The sequence below is a fragment of the Pelecanus crispus genome, chromosome 10 (assembly GCF_030463565.1).
Source record: "Pelecanus crispus isolate bPelCri1 chromosome 10, bPelCri1.pri, whole genome shotgun sequence".
In the NCBI taxonomy this organism is placed as follows: Eukaryota; Metazoa; Chordata; class Aves; order Pelecaniformes; family Pelecanidae; genus Pelecanus; species Pelecanus crispus.
In genome coordinates this window covers 11,976,723-11,991,610 of record NC_134652.1, presented here as the reverse complement: position 1 = coordinate 11,991,610, position 14,888 = coordinate 11,976,723, and the positions used below count along the sequence as shown (strand labels likewise).

The 14,888-nt window shown below is 50.2% G+C and overlaps 1 protein-coding gene across 1 annotated transcript; it reads left to right on the top strand.

Annotated features, from left to right (window-relative positions):
* The first annotated feature begins 267 nt into the window (after positions 1-267).
* Positions 268-1,602, top strand: ADRA2A (adrenoceptor alpha 2A). Its single transcript, XM_009492407.2, has one exon. The coding sequence runs from the start codon at positions 268-270 to the stop codon at positions 1,600-1,602; it is 1,335 nt and encodes a 444-aa protein (XP_009490682.2).
* The last annotated feature ends 13,286 nt before the right edge of the window (positions 1,603-14,888 follow it).

Here is a 14,888-nt window from a genome sequence, read left to right as displayed (position 1 = left end):
GCCTGATCCGGGGCTATAAAGCGGCTCGGCGGCGGGCGAGGCAGAGCAGCCGCCGCCGGCTGCAGCCCCGGCCCCGCTCCGCGCCCCGCTCAGCGGCTGCCGGCGGCAGAGCCCAGCATGAGCCGCGGGAGCCCGCAGCCCCCCGGCCGCTGCCGCCCGGCCCCGGCCCGGGCAGCGGCGCAGTAGGAGCGCGGAGCCGGGCGCGGCGCGGGGCGGGGGGGGGGGGGCAGGGGGCGAAGGGCGGGGGTGTCCACGCAGCCGGGGTTGATGTTTAACCTGGAGCACCCGTTCACGGAGAGGGGCCACTTCTTCTCCTCCATGGAGTACCAGCGGCAGCTGGAGGAGGAGGAGGGCTACCCCCCTCCCGGCACCAACGGGACCTTCAACGACAGCGGTGCCGGGCCGGGCTGGGGCACGCCGTACCCCCTGCACACCACCGTCACCCTCATCAGCCTGGCAGGCTTGCTCATGCTCTTCACCGTCTTCGGCAACGTCCTGGTCATCATCGCCGTCTTCACCAGCCGGGCGCTCAAGGCCCCCCAGAACCTCTTCCTGGTCTCCTTAGCCTCGGCCGACATCCTGGTGGCCACGCTGGTCATCCCCTTCTCCCTGGCCAACGAGGTGATGGGGTACTGGTACTTCGGCAAAGTCTGGTGTGAGATCTATCTGGCCTTGGACGTGCTGTTCTGCACCTCCTCCATCGTGCACTTGTGTGCCATCAGCCTGGACCGTTACTGGTCCATCACGCAAGCCATTGAGTACAACCTCAAGCGTACCCCGCGCCGCATCAAGTGCATCATCTTCATCGTCTGGGTCATCTCCGCCGTCATCTCCTTCCCACCGCTCATCTCCATCGAGAAGAAGAGCGGGCAGCAGGCTGACCAGGGGGTGGCAGGGTGCAAGATCAACGATGAGAAGTGGTACATCATCTCTTCTAGCATCGGCTCCTTCTTTGCCCCCTGCCTCATCATGATCCTGGTCTACATGCGCATCTACCAGATAGCCAAGAGGCGAACCAGGGTACCGCCAAACAAGCGGGCAGAGCGCCCTGAGAAGAGGCAGAACGGCTTGACCAACAAGGAGGACCTGCCAGCCACAGCCCAGCTCAATGGGGAGAAGGCGGCAGGAGGTGGCGGCAGGCAGGAGGGGGAGGTCAACGGCATAGACATGGAGGAGACCTCTTCCTCTGAGCACCAGGAGAACAACCAGTGTAAGAAGTCAGAGAGACCCTCAAGGGGAAAGACCAAGACTAAGCTGAGCCAGATTAAGCCTGGGGACAGCTTGCCCAGGAAGGTAGAGGAGGAGAGGAACACCAAAGGGTCCCGGTGGAAGGGCAGGCAGAACCGGGAGAAGCGCTTCACCTTTGTGCTGGCGGTGGTGATCGGGGTCTTCGTCATCTGCTGGTTCCCCTTCTTCTTCACCTACACGCTGATGGCTGTCTGCAAGAGCTGCTCTGTGCCCGACACCCTCTTCAAGTTCTTCTTCTGGTTTGGTTACTGCAATAGCTCCTTGAACCCCGTCATCTATACCATTTTCAACCATGACTTCAGACGGGCCTTCAAAAGGATCCTCTGCAGGATAGAGAGGAAAAGGATTGTTTGAAGGACCCTTTGCTATGGGCAGGACTAATTCAAGACTTTGTAGGAGAGTAAGGCATGGCTCTCTTGGGCTGTGCTTGCATGGGATGGTTTCCTTCAGCTTGTGAGCAGGAAGCCTTTAAAACCCAAGATGAGCCTACGGAAATGCTGGGCAGCAGCAGCGAGGAGCAGCAGGCAAGTGGAAGCCCGAGCCGTGGCATTCGGCTTTCCAGGGGAGGATGGCTTTTGACTTGCTTGGTTTATTTTGTTAGGGTGGTTTTTTTTTTTTTTCTTCTTTTGCCAGAATCTCTGGGTGGATATTTTCATGACTGCTCAGTTTGACTCTTTACAGACAAGCAACGTGCAGCTCCCTGAGATGGACAACAAAGAGGGAGTATGCCACCGCAGAGGTGTTGGCTTTTTTATTTTGTTGTATCTTTTTTTCCCTGTTGTATATGTAATTAATTTTAACCCCCTTGTAAAATACAGTATTGTATCCCTGAATTTGAATGTCTTAATTTTTGTAAGGCAAGCAGCTTTGAAACTGTGAATGCTTTAATTATCTTTGACACCTTAAAAGTCCCTCTCTTCCCACCCCTGAAACCCCCTCACGCAAAACCTCTGAACAACTACAGCCATTCCCCCTACCTGACAATTTGATGATATTACCAAAATTTCCAATACCCGGTCATGTTTTTTTGGCTATAAAGCCAAAATCACAGACCTCACCAGACTGGCTGGTTTTGTTGTTATTTTTTTTACATTGTACGTGATTTAATTTCTGTGTTGCCTGTGATATAATACAGCTGGGATGGTAACTGCCCTCTCCGTATTCATTAAAGCAGACCCTGACGGAGCGGTGGCTTTGTTGTGCAGGCAGGGGCGTCCCAGGCGACGGAGTGACAGGCTTTTTCCTGTGCAACCGGAGGTTTGGGACCTGGCCAAGCTCCCCGCGAGTTAATCTCGGTTGGTATTATACCACACTGCAGCACCAAAATGTGCTCGATGCTAACTCGCTTCCCCCGCCTCCAACTGTAAATAGATAACATTTCAAAGCAAATAGCAGGGCTCCGCATATCATCTTATCTCATTTGTATTGATTTGTGATGGTTTAACTCCTGCGGGATTTCCTGCTGAAGAGGAGGGGGGTTGTGCGCAGAGGCTGTTCCACCTTTCTCAATTAACGGAGAAGAGTTCAGTTTTTAATCTGCCAGTCTCATCTTTCCTAGGAAATATGAAAGCATCCTTCTTTCAGTCTTATACAGGGCAAAACTCCGAAATGGGAAACTTAACTGACAGTTTCTCCAGTATTTTATAGCGTAATTAAGTTTTTCTTTTTTTTTTTTAAAAAAAAAAAAAGAAATGTGTAAATATTGTGAGATTGGAGCAGGAGAGTTAACACTGCTTTTACACTCCTTTCCTGAAATGTCTTTCAGCTCTTTCTGCTAAAAAAATAATACGAAAATGGACATAACAAATCTAACGTCCTTGTGCCATGAAGAAATTTCTAGAGAATATTAAAAGGAAAAACTTTTGATCCATCACAATAAATGAATCTGCAAGTCTATTAATGTTATGAAAATAGCTTTATCAAATACTGACAAGTCATAGAAATTGTTTGGAGAAAGCAAAGTTTGTGTAAGTCTTGTGTACAAGATGAATTTGCCTTCTCTGGAGTTGTATGGTGCATAGGAAGAGACTTTAAAAAAGTACGTTTTTACTTTTGGGAAGTGTTTTGTTGATTTTGCTCTCTCTTTTGACTTTGTAATTAACTCCAGATGCATCCTGGGACCTGGAGAGCAATGTTTACATTCACTTGCATTTTCAGAAATGAATCCTCAAGAGGTGAGGAAAGCAAATAAACTGTGTTTTACTGTAAAAAAAGAAAAAAAAAAAAGAAACCAACCACAAGCAGAAGTTGCTATAATGGATGATTATTTTTATTAAATAAAAGAGCGTTTACAGATCAAGTGTGAAAAACCTTTGGATAATCTGTTAGCTGGTTTTTTTTTTTGTTTTTTTTTTTTTTTCCAGCTGTTCACCGATCCTCCGGCAGCTTTGGTCTTGACATTTTTTTAAAGAACACATTGGGAAAAGCACTCGTGTTTTCCGAAAGGTGTTGTTAACCCAGGTAGGGAACAATGGCTCGGTTCATTGCGCAGTGGCATAGTAACAGTGAGTCCTTGATATTTCTTGGGTTTCTTTGCCCCGCTTTTCAGGCCACAGTAAGAGCATTCACGTGTTTCTTAAAGAAAAGAGCTTAGGGTTTCAGGGTGTGATTTGCTGCCTGGCTGGAAATGCAGCCTGGCACCATTGCTGGGGAAGCCTGGCTGGTGCAGCATTTACAGCTATTGAGTTGAGAAGGTTTTTAATAATTAGGTTGCAGATAGGATTAGAAATGATTAGACTGGAAGGCAACATTTCTTGATATATGCAGGAGTGCGCATCTGAGTGGGGCTTTGTTTCCAGCCCCTGAGAGCCGGCCGGCTGGGCTTGCTTGCCCTTATACCAGTGCTGCCGAGACCCTCCCTGCAGGAGGGTGATGGGGGATCGTTCTCCCACCGAACGAAGAACTGCTTCTGTGTGGCTACCTGCCTCCCTGAGGACGCTGGGGTCCAGTTGCCATCAGCTTCAGCTGGGCTCCTTCTTTGCCACGAGTGCCAGGTAGCTCCAAAGGTGGTGGTGGGGGACATGAGACACCGATCATGCGAGTGCTTTAGTGTGTGCTCATTTTGCCCAGGAGCACGTGTAACCATTTGGGACCTCTGGCTCCTAGTCTTCCCACTGTTGGGGTGCCTGGAGTCAGCCTGCTTCCCTACTCTGCTTCTTGTCTGGTGAGAAAATAAGTGACCGGAGCCCAGCGCTGGAGCTGCTGGTCTCACGGCCCCACTCTGCCACTGCCACCAAGGTTGCAGTTGGAGGTGCTTGGCAAGCTGGGAGGTGGACCAGGGCTGGCAAGCAGCATCGCTGCTGCGTGTAGGGCACCTGGTGATGGCCCAGAGATGAACCTCTTGGTCACCTCGTGGTGGCCTTTGCAGGCCAGGAGGGACAGATCTGGGAAGAGTGTCTTGCTGTCCGTCCTCTGGTCTCAGCTGGCCCTGTTGGCCTTGGAGGGTTTTACAAAGCAGACCCCGTGGGTCAGGAGGTAATGCAGCAGCCATTGGTAATGCTTGCCCCATCCCTCTGGCTGTCTGATGTCTTCCTGGCCGAACCTCTAGTACAGACAACAGAGTATTTTGGTGGGTTTGGGGCTGAGGGACTGGGACTTTGGTGGGCTTTCAGTTAGTGAAGCTTTGCACAGCTGAAATGTCTGATTGCTCCCAATTTTCCATCAAAAGTAAAAGTAAGGTGCAAAAACCTGTAATTACACCTACAGGGCCATGTGCCTTCCAAAACCTTGTGCCCTCACGGTTCAGCCCAGTCAAATAAAACACTCAAGGGGCTGCTTTACGCGTGGGCAGTGACTCCCTGCGTCTGACACAGCAGAGCTGCCTGCCCGTCCTTGTGGCCAGCGTCTGAACTTCCACCATCCTGCTGCCTTTGCCACCTTCTGACTCAGGCTTTAATTTCATTTTCCTTGAGCTGTTGGTCATTTTGGTTTCAGCTGTGTCCTGGTTCTCCATGCCTGCTGGGGATGGGCATGTCCTCCGGGCACTGTGGGCTGTGTGGTGGTGGAGGTGTTGGGGTGAAACCACCGTCACTTTCCCTTTTGTAGGTGAGGAGCGGCCCTGCTGCCTCTGAGCCAGAGGTCGTGTTGCTGTGGGCTTTGCTGGGACGCTCCCTCCGGCTCTGCTGTAACTGCGTCCAGCTCTGCTGTCCCGCTCACCTCTGTGCCTGTCCCATCGCACTGTGGGGCTGAGTCCCACCGCCCTTGCCTGGTCCCGATGCCTGGCACTTCCCCTTCCCCCTCCTGAATCCCTCCTCAACAGGAGAAAGCTGCCTCATTGCTCCCAGCTCATTCCCATGCAAATGTCACATTAGGGGATGTAATGAACTTTGGTAGTTTTTTATAACCTTTTATTTTGGGGCTGCAAGGTTAATGGTGCAAGGGTGGGGAGGAGGACCTGCCTCCGCAGTGGGCTGGCACAGCGAACAGCAGGCAGAAGTGCTGCTGACGGCTTTGCCCCGGGAGGGGTTTCTCCACAGCTTTCCTGCGTGGGGTGACCCTGCACCCCAACCCTTGTGTGGGGACACGCGAGGACAGCCCAAAGGTGTCAGCTCAAGGACATGCAGGAGGGGTTGAGATGAGATGTGGCAAGTGTCCCAAAATGTCCCCAGGGGTGAGCTGCCCGAGCAGCAGGGTTGCCCTTGCAGAGATGGGTGACTGCCTGCCCAGGGCTTGTCCCTGACCTCCTCGGCCTGCTGGCACAGGCATTTATTTCCATGGGGTTTTGGTTCCCATTCCCTAGGGGATAAGGAGCTGGTCACTCAGAGGAGCCTCTCCAAGATATTCCAGTGAGGGATGGACTTGGCCTGAATCACTCTGCTCATGCAAAATGAGTTTCTCAAGCCTGGGGGAGCCTCCGTGCGTTTCAGCCCCTGTCTGTCAGCTCTCCTGTACCGTAAGTACCCCCGTCCCACCCAGCATCCCCTCGCCCGGGGGTTGCTGGACCTGGTGCCCTGCAATGTCCCTTTGGGTTGGGTTGCTGGCCTGGCTGCCTGTGAGGCTCTCATGAGCTTCAGCTCTTTGTTTTATTTTATTTCTTAACCTTCCCTGTTCTTTCACCACTGGAGAAGTTCAAAGACTGCCGAGATTGCTCCCTTATTACAGCCAGTGCCCTGGCAGGCAGCTACACTTGGAGCTGTCTCACTGTTTCTGCTACGAACCGCTCTTTGCAGCTGATTTATAGTAACATCTCTGCAACTTGTTAAATATTTGTTGCTGCAATTGCTGTGCCTTATCCAAAGCTGTAGAAATGGAGTGAAGAGAGAACAGAGTTAGCGGGGAGCCCACCCCCTGCATTAGCCACTAGTACTTGGTCAGCTCACAAATGCTTGAGGACCAGATCCTGACCCTTCCATGAACAGAAAGGGTTGTAGTCTGAGCCCTGGGAAGTCCAGGTGAAACTCCAGCTGTGGGTCACACTTCAGTAAAGCTGCACGAGGCCACAGCGCACTCCCAAATGCCCCCAGGGCTGAGCAGAAGGGGTGATGAACAGGGCTGTGTAGGGCACCACAAAACATGCCTTCCTTGGGTCAGACCATGGCTGGTGCCAGGAGGGAGGTTTGTTGCAAGCAGAGGAGAAGGAGACCTGCTGTCGTGGGGCAGGGCATGTTGGGAGGTGTTGAATGGAGATGCTGGTCCTTGAGCTGGTCATTCAACATCCCTTCCTTCTCGAGGGACCTTCTTGGCCATTTGAGTGGTCCCCCAGGAGTGCTCACTTCCCAGAAAGGACCACCAGTGTGTGAGGACCACATCTCACAGCCAGGTCTGTAGGCACGTGAGATGGGTCCCAGCATCCGAATCCAACAGAGAGGCATGAGGACAAACCATAAAAGGGAGCAGGAAGGCATGTCCATCACCTTGAGCATAGGTCTCTATCAGTAAAGGTGTAAACTTGCCAGCTTAAACTGGCTTAAAACTGCTTAAGCTGGCTCTGGTTTAGTCTGTTAGTGTGATGATCAACTCCGTATTGGCCAAGTTAGGAAAGACCATCTGTGCTGGCTTGAATCTACGGTCCTGCTCTCCCCCTGTGGCTCTGACAGTGGCCTGCAGCAGATTTTAGGGAATAGGGAGGAGCAAGGACCCTTCCCAGGAGGCTCGGGGGTCACGAGGCATTCAGGGATTTCCTGGGGCCAGCAGTGCCTTTTGCGCTAACGAAGAAATTCCACCCACATGTGTTTCCCTTCAGTGATGCTCTGCGTTGGGAGGTCTGGGTGGCTTTCAAAAACATGCTTGAGTCAAAAGCCAGCAACTGAGCGGGGTTTGTCAGGGAGGTGAGATGAGCTTATCTAAACATCCCTGCTTCCCTGTGTGCAACACTTGCAGCGTTTGGCCCATTTGGTTTGGGTACAGCCGGGGGCACTGCATTTGCAGGAGCAGCCTTGTGGTCCTCCTGAGCTGTGTGACCTGCTGCAGGGTTCACTCCCAGGGATGAGAAACATTTGCTATAAATCAGCTGCTACATGAAAGATTTGATTGCTCCCTTGCTGATTGAAACAGTTGTGTTTTGCTGGACCATGACTTTATGGCCTTTTTCCTGTTTGTTTTTCAATTTCTCTCCACAGAAAAAAAGAAAACTCTTCCCACCACTGGACATCTCTGGTAAAATAATTCCTGCTGAAGGCTGCTTTGCCTTCATCTGCACGCATGGAGTTGCTGCAAAGCGTTCTTCTGAAGATTGAAACTTTAAGGTGTTACTGAAAAATTCCCCGAGTAAAAAAATAAAATAAATGTCTAGATAAATATTTAAGACACTGCATCCAACCTTCTGCTTTTCTGAATTGACTGAACTTGTTTTAAGGGTGAAATGCTGAGGTTCTGGCTTTTGGTTGCCAAGATAACTTTTGCCATCAGGAAAATTTGGACAAACTATTCCTATTGCAGACCAAAAACTGCAGGGTTAGACCCTGGGTGCAGCAGACCTTCTCTGCTGGGCTGCTGTGATGCTGATTTGCACCCTGGCGAAGCTTCCCCTCTCCTAGCAATTATCCCCACAATCATGATCCCTGGGTAATCAAGTGATAAGGCGTCTCTGTGTAAAGCTGAGTTTGTTCTTGGTTTCATGATGCAGATATTTGACCTGAAATGGCTCCTTGAACAAGGTTTGCCAGAATGAGCTTCCTGTTAATTTAGGCATGGCTGTGCCTGGCACTTTGCAGCCTTGCCGCAGCACAAACACAGCTCTCCGCGTTCGTCGGCTCTGCTGTGCCACCACCCAGACAGGACACGTTTCTACAGGGACCTCAAATGCATTACTAAGTTTTTCTGGTCGCCAGGGGGGTACCTAAAATACAGAGCAGCAACATGACCCAAGTCAACCACGTGGCCAACGTGTGAAGAGTGGAGTCCCCCTGTTTCTCTTGGTTACAGGTTTGACCTGTAACCTAAGTACAGCCCAAGGATATAAACTTCAGAGACATTAGTTAAAAGTAATCCTATGTTTATTATTTTCAAAACATCTTGTGGCTTTTAAGTGAGCCTCAAAATGTTCTGGGGCCAGAAGAGTTAAAATGGCCAGTTTAAACTGAGTAATCTGACTTGCTTACATTGAAAGATTTACCATCATAGGGCCTTTGGCATTTCTGTCTCAGGATAATGAAGGTGCATCCAATACATTTTTGAGCCGCAGTATAATTACTTTCATCAACACCAGTCAGCGTTTGGGTGAGATGGCTTTAAAACAGTGCAGCAGAGAGGAAAAGGAAAGCTAAATGCTGCTCTGCTAAATTGGGCACGCACTGAGGAAAGCAAGGTAAGTGGAGTTGCATGTAGGGCAATCTTTCATCACTGTTGGCTCTGGGCTAATTAGAAAATGTGTTCTGGCTGGTATGACTGGGATGAATGGGGTTGGGTCCAAATAGAGTTTCCTGTAGTAAAATAAGACGGTTGTAGTGGCAGATGCAATGGTGACAGCTGCCTTTATAGCCCAGTGTTAATTGGCTTTAATCCTTTGCAGTGGAAATGATCTGCTCTTATTGTAGCTGTTGCTCACTGTCCCCAGAAATGGCTTTTCCTGGCCATGCTGCTGGATGATGGTCCGAGACATGCAGCTGTGGGGGGCCAGGCACTGGGAAATGATTCACAACGGCCAGATTCACCCGTGAGGAGCCTGGGTTTTATTTCCCCTTGGTGAAATAGCTTTTCTCATCACCTTAGCTTCATGGATTCCTATCACTGAGGATTTAACAGCGTCTAGGAGTGGGATGAGGGCATGCACTTGTGGGGATACAAATGGAAAATGAGACACAATGAAGCAGGGTGCGGAAGTGGTTGGTTTAAACCAGGTGATGCTACTGTACATCCAGCTGCAAAAAGATTCAGCCTAAAAGGCTAGAAGAGGCCAACTAGCCACCACAGCAATTCCAGCAACTGGGAATATAAAGACAGGATCCCTCCCTTATTAATTACCATCTCAACTGGGATGGCATAAACCGGCATGTTCAAGTTACCAGATGTTTAGAGGAAGAGGTGAATTTTTAGCTGTTGTTTATTCAGACCAAGATTTAATTAATATTAAATAGATTAAATATTTGATGAAATAGACTGAAATTAAATATTCAGCTCCCTCTTCCCCCCAGACAGCACCCCCAGTGGATGTTTAAGTGGGCAGTAAAACTTCTGAACATTAGAGAGTGTTCAAAGGCCAGAGCTACATGGGAGCATCATCATCAGTGGATAAGAATGAAATTACTCTGGGCCCCTGGTCTTTGTCAGCTTGCACAGGAACGTGGTTGTCCTTCCTCTGGGCTTATTCAGCCACGACCCACTGGGACTTCAGGTACCGCTTCAGTGTGGGCTGTCACCCCTGCTTTCATGCCACATTCATCTTCAACTGGGAAAGAGGCTTCATGGGGAAAGGTTTTTCTCCCACGCTTCTCATTTCTCAGGGCAGTGGGCTGGCAAACACAAAATGGGAAGCAAACAGCATTGCTTTATACAAAGTAATTACATCCCGCCTCCTGAAGAGGAAGAGAAGTTATAGGAAAATGGCATCTTGCCTCAAGGAGGACAGCTAATTCCCCACCACTTGTGCAGGCTCGTGCCCCCATGCATCCCTCACCAGAGCTGGGGTGGGATTGCTGTTCCCAAGCCCTGCTGGGAAGCGAGTCTGGTTTGCTGAGTGTCCACTGGTGCTTTGGGCACCGTAGCTTTGTGTGAGCTGCATGCTGGAGAAAGGCATGGGGCTCGTCCCGTGCTCAGGAATTCTGCATTTGTCCTGCTCATTAAAACCATATCGTTTTGAGGATTTAGGACTTAAATCCTTTTATGTTAGTATCCGTGCCAGTGTCTTTCAACCTGTGCCTCTGTCATGAATCATTTGCCTTTGCAGTGAGGGGGGAAGTCTGTGCCTGGCTTGGTGTGCCCGCAGCTGAAGCCCAGCTGCAGGGAAGCCTCCATGCATGGAGCACATTGTGCAGAAACGTGAAGTACTCTGTCAATCACAAGAGCAGCCATGAACCGGAGCCATTGGGAGGCAACCCCAGCTTCCCCAGGGAAAAGCGGACAGCTTTGGGCTGCGAGAGAAGCAGCAAGAGGAGAAAGGTGATGTGATCAATGGAGATGTGTGGGACATGGAAGTACAGTCACAGGTAGAAAAAGACATGAGAAAATGTGATCTCTGTGTGTAGCAGGTGTACCCTACGCATGTGTTGAGTCAGATCTTCTCTGGCGTGAGCAATGCCAAGAGGCAATGGCTCCTTCCAGCGCTGTTAGGGGAGCGGGGCTGGGGTGCTCGGCTGGTCCGTACAGCACCAGTGGTGCTGCTGATCGGGGTGGAGGCAGATGCTGTCTCAATAAGCAGGTGAGATCCTGTCCTGGCTTTGGCAGGGAGGAAGCAACCAGCCTGCAGGAGCTGCAGGTGCTCAGCCCTGTGCCTTTGCTGCACTTGTGCCCTGCACAGGTGGCAGTGGCTTAATTGAGGAAGAAAACAGATAATAAAACTTAATGAAGCTGGCATTTCCCTTTTTGTCAGACCTGAGGAAGAAAGCCACAGCAAAACCAAGCTCTCAGCCCTCAGTTCTTTGCTTGCAGCACAGTTTGAATAGGCCAGGCCAGAGATAAACCAGAATATCTGGAATTTCATTATGAACTTTAAGTACAGTCTTGTAAATTAGACACGGACCACTTGGAGCCCTGTCACTTATCGTGCTGGTCAGTTTGTGCTGGTTGGATTATTTATCATCTATTCTTTCTCTATAAAAATGAGCTTTGCCTCTTCCTCTGTGGTTCTCTACAGCTCTGCTTTGGACAGGGATTGGCTTGTTTTGTGGGTGATTTATCAACTTTGGAAGTATTACAACCTTGCTCTCTGCCTTCGTCACACCTTCCCCCTGCCCAAGCCTCTGTATGTAGCTGTCAGAAATCAGCTGCTTGCCCTTGGAGATAGATACTTAGCTAGAAGTAGTCTCATTTGCCAAAGTCCACCTGCCAGTGAGTGGAAACTGAAAAAGGGTCCTTGGTTTGGTCAAACCAAAGACCTGCTTGGAGGCGAAAGCCCTGCCTGCCTGCATGCAGGTAGCCAGGGTCTGTTCTAATTCCCTAAGAGAGAGGAATTCATGTTGCATTTATAAACCAAACCCAGGTATCTTATCAATATTGCAGTGTCCTGCTTTATCTGTAAAAGCCTAACATTGCTTTATAACCTGGAGTGACAAATAAATCCACTCTGTTCCTGCAGCAGTAGATACGGTTTCATTTGTTAGCACAAGGTTGCCTACTTAGTTAAATTATTGAGAATTTTTCATGCATTTTAAAGCCTGTTGGATTTGCAGGCATGGCCAGTTGTGGCCTCTCTCCAGCCACTTAAAGCACAAAGGGGTGCTTTGTCCCAGTCAAGGAGGTTTATTGTTCTGAGGGCACCTTTAGCAGGCCTGCTCCTTCTTTTGCTAGTTGGTGTGTCTGACCACACTTGGTACGTGCCCACGCTCAGGGTCGTGCCACCTCCATGTGACTGACACTGGGGTAGTACCAGGTCTGTGAGGTCTCATACATCATCACACATCAGACAGAAATGGCCCTGCTCTGAAAATCTTGCATGCCATAGCAAGTGATCAACACAGATAGGTGTTAAAAAGGCAAGCGAGGAATAAAAATAATATGTGCATACCTTGTGAAAGCTGTGTGAGCTCTTAAGAGGACTTTGAATGGCTAGGCCCTGTTGAAGCCTCTGATCTTTAAGCCCAGCACCCGCATTGGACAACAGTTTGCAGAAGGAGGGATAGCAAATATTTAGGGCTGGTCTGTTGGGGCAAGAGGCCAGATTAGATTATTTCCCGAACTCCTCCTCAGCCTGAGTTTTTTGATCCTGTATGTATGTGGAGGGAATTTTGATGGCGTAAGCCTCATGTAGGTGCTCATATCTCAAATGTAGATCCTCAAAACTCAGTCCCAGAGCTGCCTGAGCGCCAAGGCCATAATCTCTGCTCTCCTGGCACCTCTGCTTCTGGCTGGGCACAGATCACTGTCCTGGCACCCAGGCAGGTGCTTTCTGCCATGTCCCTTGTTGGTGGGGCAGGACTTCAGAGCAGCTTGCACTGCACCTGGGGACCTGGGGTCTCCTGAGCAGGCGTCTTCTCTCCTGGCAGTGCAGTATTGTGGGCAACTGCAGTCACATACCCAGAGGGCTAGCGATGGGTGATGATGCACGCTGGAAGGGGCTGGGCATATGTTCCCTTCAGTGCCCAATTTTTAGTGCTGGTGTTTGGCCCCTGTACTGGCACTGGCAGTATTTTAGCCAATGTTCGCTTGGTTTTGGGTACACTAAGCTTGTTTTAAGAGTATGTACAATATCCCAGCAGGAGTTTTCTAAATAAAGGTATTGTCATAACGCAGCAATATGATCTGCATGTTTAGACAAGACCTCCCATTAAGCATGAGGGTAAATCCAGTGCTCTAGTCATCCAGCAGACCACTTTGGTCTACTGGCATCTGAAACGCTTCAGAAGCAGCAGCAGAGCAGTGGCTTGTCCCTCTCATCACCTCCAGCATCATCGCATGGGGATGAAGCTAGTGCAATCCATTCAGAGTAGTTAAATGACTTGGTAGAGGTTGAGTGAAAAAAAGCCATGGTATATTAATAAAAGATGGATTTAAATAATTCAGCATGGGCCAGCTGATAAAGCTTAACAGGAACAGAAAGCTGATCTCTTTCAGTTTGGTATAAAGCAGTATCTTGCCAGCCTTTTGGCAGCAGGTAAGCCAGACCTGTGCTGAGGACCTCCTGGGGTCATGTTTGCCCACCCCCTTGCTGTAGTTCTCAGGAACCAGCTGGGGATGGAGAGTTTGATGCCCGCCTGTGGGTTTGGTGTGGTGGCAAATGATCTCTCTATCCTCTGGTGTCTTTAGGGTCAGGCATGGTTTCCCTTTTTGTTTCCTGCCCTTTCCTTTGGTTTCTGCCAGCAGGAACACAGGCCCTGGTCTGGGCGGGCTTGTGGGGCCATGCTGTCCCTGACTGCCCACAAAAGGCAGGTCTGCACCCCGCTGGCAGTGGGGAAGGGAGATGGCAACGGTCCTTGCTCAGGGTAGGTGCATCCCCAATGCTCTCAGCATCACCAGAAGGGTGCCTGCAGACACCTGGGGAAGGAGCCAGAGCCCAGGGCTCCCTGCCTTACTCTGCTCTTCTGCTCCTGTGGCTGCGGGTTGCCTGCAGCTCAGCGCCAGCCCATCTGCAGGCACCAGCACGCCATGCTTGCCTTGCCTCTGCACCACCTCATTAAACCCAGGTGCTTTTTCCAGGAAGCTGCTACAAAATCCCAAACAAACCTGTCTTTGTTTCTACGGCTCACCTCTGTGCTGCTGAATTGCCTCAAGCTTCCTTGCCAGCAGGTAGCAGAGCCCCCACAGCCGTCAGGGATGTCTTTTCCCTAGCCCTGCCAAGCTTTCAGCAGAGCTGAAAATGTAGCCAAGCAGAGAAAACCATTCCCAAAGCAGATTTCTGAGCCCCCCCCCGCCAGTAACACAGCCAGGCGGGCAGGTCAGTGCCTCACAAAGTCAGCCCATGCTGGTGGCTCTCCTTTCGGTTTGATGGATTGCACCAGGCTGTTGATCCGCATTTTTTAACTGTGAGGGATGGGAAAGGGCAGACTCCCCATGGTGGTGGTGGGGTCTTGGGAAGCTCCTCTTGATGCACAGACATCAGTGGCACCATGCAAACACTGAATCAACCTGCTGACACCCATATATGGCCCTCAGATTGGGGTATCCTCTACTGGGGAAGAGAATTAGGTTACAGCTGAGCTGATTGTATTTTTGCCTTGTGACACAGAGAAAGGCATACGCAATAGAAGCCCAAAGAGAGTCTGATCAATGTGCTTCTAGAATCGGATTGTTTAATGCAAACAGCTTTAGAGATATGACTAAAGCAGGAAAAGAAACTTGGAAAAGACCCCATTTGGGATAAAAGAAAAGGCAGCTATTTTTTGCAAATACCAGTATAGCTTCTTCTAAAAATATTATCTTGGGTGTCTGTTAGAAAATGAGAACTAAATGTGATTCTGAACGGTCTAATGCGGCCTGTCATTTCAGAGGAGGAGGGATGGGGAGCTCTCACTGGAGGCAGGAGATGAGCTTGCAGGCTCTCAGAGGCACGGCAGAAACCAGGCTGTGCAGAATCCAAAACCACCAGCTTTGGAGGGAAACATGGATGCAAG

Bases quoted from the DNA above. Each gene is read 5' to 3' on its own strand.
- ADRA2A (XM_009492407.2), top strand. From the start codon at position 268: ATGTTTAACCTGGAGCACCCGTTCACGGAGAGGGGCCACTTCTTCTCC.